The 6905-nt window shown below is 43.3% G+C and overlaps 1 protein-coding gene across 1 annotated transcript; it reads right to left on the reverse strand.

Moving 5' to 3' along the window:
• Window positions 1-2334: 2334 nt before the first annotated feature.
• On the reverse strand, window positions 2335-2889 carry LOC138897364 (uncharacterized). Its single transcript, XM_070183328.1, has one exon. The coding sequence runs from the start codon at window positions 2887-2889 to the stop codon at window positions 2335-2337; it is 555 nt and encodes a 184-aa protein (XP_070039429.1).
• Window positions 2890-6905: the final 4016 nt, after the last annotated feature.

The following is a 6905-nucleotide window of genomic DNA, read 5'->3' on the forward strand; positions in this document are numbered from 1 at the left end:
GCCTTGGCACTTTTGACAACTGCTCATAAGCTTAGGCCTTTATTTTTAGTATCACCCGATTTGTGTAGTATCAACTTTCCCGCTACAGAGTATCCTGCATAAGCTAGAGCTCCCAGGTCAACGAGAAACATGGTCGGTCGAAATAAGCGAGTATGACATAACACATCGACCCCGAAGTGATATTAAGTCACAGTTCTTTGCAGACTTTGTAGCTGACTCATGATGCCTGACGCGGCAAAGGAGGCAATGTTTGACTTCACGGATTGTCCATGGGATATGGAACCTACACGGATAGTGCTTCCAGTATGAAGGGAACCGGTCTTCACATAGTCCTGACCACACCGTCCAGGGAAACCATCAGGCAAGCAATAAAATATATTCCTTTGACTAACAATGAGGCCGAGTATGAGGCCGTGATGAGGGAAGTACACAAAGGCAGTTTTGGAAACCACTCCGAATATGATTTGTTGGTTCAAAAATTGATGAGGGCTTGGGCACTATTGGTCTAGTATGGAACAAGACACTAAGGCTTTTGCGCAAAAGGTGTGGCAAGTACCAGCGGCATGCCTAGATGTTCCATCAGCCGACAAAACACCTTCACTCAGTTATCTCACCATGGCCATTCATGAAATGGGGAATGGACATAGTAGGCCCATTTCCTCTAGCACCTCGTCAGATAAAATTTCTGTTAGTGTTGACTGACTATTTCTCAAAAATGGGTCGAAGCAAGAGCTTACTAGCAAATTCAAGAATAAGAGGTCATTTGGGACCATATCATATGTAGATTCGAGGCCCCAAAGGAGATAACTTATGATAATGGACCCAAATTCATTGGGTCCAAGGTAACCCGATTCTCCGAAGGCTTGAAGATCTAAAGAATCACGCCAACTCCCTATCATCCTAGTGAAAATGGCCAAGATGAATCATCGAATAAAACTTTGATACACAATATCAAGAAGAATCTATAGCAGGCTATGGAAAATAGTCGGAGGAGATACCAAGAGTATTGCAGGATTACTAGACAACACCTAAAGACAGCACCAGGGAGACATCCTTCTCCCTCGTCTATGTTGCAGAAGCATTGATACAAGTTGAGGTAGGAGAACCTAGCATAAGTTTCACCGAGTCCACAGAGGAATCCAATTCCGAGCCCATGTCCATCGGGCTGAACTTACTAGAGGAGCAGCGAGATATCACTCTGGTCGCACTATGACACAAAAACAAAGATTTGAAAGATACTTCAATCAGAAATCCAACTTGCAACACTTCAAAGTCGGGGACTATGTCCTTTATAAAGTAATAGCCGGAACAAAAACATTTAATTCTAGAAAATTAAGCAAAAATTGGGAAGAACCGTATTGATTTAACGGGATTGCCAGCAAAGGTGCATACCGACTTGCAAAAAAGTCCAGGGAGGAATTACAAGTAATTGGAACATCAGCCATTTGAAGCGATATTATTGCTAGAACACAAGTATGCTTCACATTCTTTGTCTTGGCTATTTTTACTAACTTTTGGTCGAAGAAATAATGCATCCACAAGATTAGGACCACAAGCATAGATGCATGTCCGGTGACACAGCAAACAAGAAATCTAAAAATACATGTTGTACTCTTTTCCTTAGCTATAGTTTTTATCCGAGAATGGATTTACCGGCAAGGTTTTTAAGGAAGAAACAAATATTACCACGAGAATGTACTGTGACTTCGGAATGCAGGACCAACAAAAAGACTCTAGTGCCTAAGTATTTATCCTTCATACTTAAACACGAGGGGGAAGTAGATATCAGGACTGCCCATATCGGAACTGCTATGAAAGACAAAGAATGCCCAAACGGAATCCGCTGCGGGGAATGTTTCTGTTTTACCATACTTTGTAAAAGTTCACAACCTATGCCAAGGAAACTCGCAAAGGTTTATGTATAACTAGAGCCGTTTCCCCTGCACAGAATGAAGCGAGTATCAAATTCAAAAACCTTCTCTCGTTTTCTTTTACTACAACAAGTCTCCGAACTCATATATACATTTTTCTTCAAAATCAAACATACAACACAATTTTCGGATCCTAAACACATTACACAAGCTCTAGACTCAGATTGTAAAATCCACAACAAACATGCGACACAATCTCTGGATTAAAATCGTAAAGTTCTGTTACATGCTATTATTGATGCTTATTTTTTATTGTTGGTGGATTGGCCACCCCTCTAGGGCGACCTCTAGCTTCCTAAGCCCCACCCCGAGCTGGCTGAGGAGGTGTTGAAGTAACTGGTGTAGAACACATAACCTGACACCTCTACTGAACTAGACCTCCAAAGCGACGGGGACACTGCCTTCACACATGTCCAAACTCCCCGCACTCGAAGCAACTGCGATCTGCCAATGGTGGTGGAGACTTAATCGGACCCTGAGAACCAGAATAACTACTAGAAGAACCTGGTATAGATGAACCCTGAACTGATGGAGCATGAGATATACTTTGAGCTGGGAGGGCACTGAGAGATGATTGACCTGGACGAGTACTATATGAACCATGGCTAGCTGATGCACCATGATGAATCAGACTTTCCATCTGAGCAAACCTATAAGGACGACCCCTACTGTGGTAGGATTGCCCTCCAGAAGAAACACCACTGAAATCACCCGAACCACGAGGCCTCTTGGCCTCCCTCTCCTCACTCTCCTGACTATGGACCTGCTCTAGCTGCCTAGCAATATCAACCACCTCGTTGAACCTAGCACCTGATGCAATCTCCCGAGTTATGACAAAGCGCAGCCAATAGTTGAGGCCATCAATGAATCTCCTAATCCCCTGCCTATCTGTGGGAACCAACCAGATCGCGTGACGAGCCAACTCTGAAAATCTCTTCTCACACTGGGCCACAAACATACCCTCCTAGCAAAGCTGCTCAAACTTCCTATGTAACTCCTCCCCACGGGTCTGTGGAACAAACTTCTCGAAGAAGAGAACCGAGAACTCATGCCACGTAAGTGGTGCAGCGCCGGCTGGCCTGCTCAACTCATAGGCCTCCCACCATCTGAAGGCTGCCCCTGACAACTAAAAAGTAGCAATAAGACTCCACTAGTCTCCAAAATACCCGCCGTGTAAAGAATCAGCTGGCATCTGTCTAAGAAGTCATGAGCATCCTCTGACTCATCCCCACTGAATGTTGGAGGCCTGAGCCTCCCAAACCGCTCTAGCCTCTTCTGCTCCTCGTCACTCATAAGTGGACCCACATAGGCCTAAGCAACTATAATTGACTGGGCTGGTAGTACCCCCGGTGTGTGAAGTCCCTGAACCAACTGCTCTAGAGTACGTGCAGTGGGAGTCTGAGCACCTCCCCCAGCCTGAGAAATGGCTGGTGCAGCCTGAACCGAAACTGCCTGAGCAAGGCTAGTGCATATAGTCAATATTAGGGCCAAAACCTCCTAAAGCTCCGGAATCACAATGGGCACAGCTGGTGTTTGAGCTGGTCCCACCGGCTCAACCACATCTAGAATCTACTCCTGAGCTGGAGCAACTGGTGGCTCCACAGGTGTTGTTCTAGCTGCTGTACGAGCTGCACCTCAGCCTCTACCACAGCCCCGGCCTCTCGCGGCCCTAGATGGTTGTACTGGTTGCCGTCCGAATGATCCGATAACACGTTTCCTCACCATATGTGAGAGAATTAATAATAAAAATTTAGTTTCTAGAATCAACAAATTCGCATGACAAGAATATAAGAAAGTGATGCTTTCCTAATGGTTCGCTAGCCTCTCGAAGATAAGTACAGATGTCTCCATACCGATCTGCAAGACTCTCCTAAACCTGCTCATGACACGTGAGACCTATGTAACTTAGGCTTTGATACCAGCTCTGATACCAACTTGTCACGACCTAGGCTCTTAAATTGAAAACATGATGAAATAAGTTTAACAGTGAAAAATCTCATAAATAACCGATAAGAAATATCGCGACTCAATACAAAATCCCTGAAATTTGTGTGTTAATGAGTACATAAGTTACTAAATGACAACACAATCAACACTTCTAATACAACTGTCTGGAAAGATTTAACAATGCTAAATAAACTGAAAAGAAGTAGAGTCGAGGTCTGCGAATGCCAAAGCAGCTACCTCAAAAGTCTCCAAGAAGGTGATGCTACAAGTCTAGCAACCACTGGGTCTAGATGTACCTGGATATGTACACGAAGTGTAGAGTGTAGTATGAGTACAACCAACCCAATATATTCAGTAAGTAACATGACTAACACGAGGTTGAAAGCAGAGACAAACTCAGATAGGTACAGTCCAAATCCAGATAATAACAGTACAGATATGACAGGAAAATGATAGTATAACTCAGAGAAATCTCATAATCAGTCGTACATAGTACAGAAAGGTAGACATGCCTTCAAGTTCAACAGTTTAGGCCCAATACTGGTAAATTATGCCAAGTATAGGTAACATGAGGAATATTACATCTCTATGTCTACATGTCAAATATGTATGTCACCTGTAATGCAACATAGTGATAAACTCATATACTCATGCTCTCAAAGTATTCAATCTCGCTCAGCATGCTCAATCACTCAGCACTCCCAATCACTCAACACTATCAATCACTCAGCACTCGCACTCGGCACTCTCACTCAACACTCAATGGTACCTGCGCTCACTGCTGGTATGTCACACTCCGGAGGGGTGGATCCTGCCCAAGCGCTAATATAAGCCAACTTGGCATGCTGCGGCGTGCAGCCTGATCCAATCATAAATCAATAAAGCCTACTGCAGTGTACAACAAGATGCCATAAATATCACTCACAATCAGGCCCTCGGCCTCACTCAGTCATCAATCTCTCCAGTCTCTCGGGCTCACAAATATCATGCCAATAAGCCCAAACAATGATACATGATAATAATAATTGATAACAGAGATTGGGATATGATATGCAAATGATGAATGCGATTGAGTACATAACTGCAATTTAAGAAAATAAATCAATAGCAGAAATGATCTCGGTGGGTCCCAGCAGTACCAGCATATAGCCTAAACATGATTTCTAATATGGATCACAACTCAATTTCTCTAACACATTGAGATTACATGAATAACAACAAGATTGGGTAACTACGCAGTTCCACAGAATCAACCGAGTCACAATTACTACGGTGCACTCCGACATGCCCGTCACCTAGCATGTGCGTCACCTCAACACCAATCACATAACATGTAGGTAAGGGATTCATACCCTCAGTATTAAGTTTAGAAGTATTACTTAACTCAAACAGCACAAATGCCTATTCCAACAAGCCCTTGCCTCGCGAATCAGCCTCCGAACGACTCCAATCTAGCCACAAACAACTTAATACAATCAATACAAGCTATAGGAATTGATTCCATACGATAAAGCTAAGTTCTTTAATCAAAGTCAAAAAGTCAACCCCGGGCTTACGTATAGGAATTCAAACAAATTTACAAAATCCGAACACCCATTTAATAATGATTCCAACCATACCAAATTCATCCAATTCCGACCTCAAATCGCCACTCAAATCTCAAAATCTTACTCTCCAATACATGGGTCAAAACACCCCAAATGTCACCTCAAAAACACCAAATCTATGGGGGAAATTCAGTGAGTATTCAATTTTAATAGAGAAAACCCCTTAAACAATTGCCTAAATCCGAGCTCCCAAAGTCCAAAAAAGAAGAAATTACTCTAACCCTCGACTTTATGCATTCTGCCAGTGGTTCTGCTTCTGCGGTCCACTTATCTGCTTCTGCGGTACCCCTTTTGCGGTTAAAAGTCCGCATCTGTGAATAAACACTAGACCCCAACCTATCGCACCTGCGGTCCCATCCTCGCACCTGCGAGATCGCTTCTGCGGGCTCACCCTCGCACCTACGGAGTACTTTTGCTTCTGCGACTCCACTGCCTCCTGCCCGTTTCTGCTTCTGCGGGCCTTCTTGTGCAGAAGCGCATCCACTTCTGCAGACTTCCTCCTGCACCTGAGCTCCCAGGCCTCCTCTCCAATACTCGCATCTGTGCCTCCAAGGCCACCTTTGCGGCTCCGCACCTGCGGCCAAAACCTCATATGTGTGGTTACACCAGAACAGCTGCCCACAAGAATTTCATAAGTCCAATTCTTGGTATCATTTTAACATTGCTTATATCGCTCTCAGTGTTCTATAATTTACTCATCAACTTAATTTAACTTGGTCTCTTCTATGTTTTGTTGCAATTTGTAGGTATTGCTCATGATTCTATTGTTATTCTTATGCTGAAGGGTACTTGCTTATAAATTTTGAGCGGTTAACGTCACTGTTCTCATCACTATGGTGTCTTTCTCCATTTAAATAGTAAAGTTTCCCCTGTTTTAAATATCCTGATGTATTAGCTATATGATTGTTCTCTATGTCGAGGTGCTCACGTTATGGTGGTAATATTCATGAAGGGTTATAATTCCTCTAGTTTTCCTCCGTCCATTTGGTCAAGCAGTCACTTTTTTCGACTACTCGTAGTATACTCCATCTGCTTGAGCTCTTATTTCTTAGGGTTTCCTTGCATGTATAATCTACAACATTATCCTTGGTTTCCAATCTTCGACTAACATGCCCGATGGGTGATAACTAACAATTCAACTCTTTGTTGTATCCTCGTTGACCTATATAGTCCACCTTTCATGGTTATTCCTCACGTCCTTACTGGGAACGCCACTTGTATTCCTCTCCGTATCATGAGTTGTACAGTCTTAGAGCCCACTTCACTCTTTAGTTTTTAGCTTTATCTGACGAATTTACTCCATAGAGTTTTCAGTTGTATTTCCGTCCTCAGTTTCCTTTTAAATAATTCATTATCCGTATTTACGTGCCCCTCCTAGATCGTCATGCATCCTTGCCTTGCTTTCTTGCAGTCTTACGCA

Source organism: Nicotiana tomentosiformis, chromosome 8 (genome assembly GCF_000390325.3).
Source record: "Nicotiana tomentosiformis chromosome 8, ASM39032v3, whole genome shotgun sequence".
Taxonomy (NCBI): Eukaryota; Viridiplantae; Streptophyta; class Magnoliopsida; order Solanales; family Solanaceae; genus Nicotiana; species Nicotiana tomentosiformis.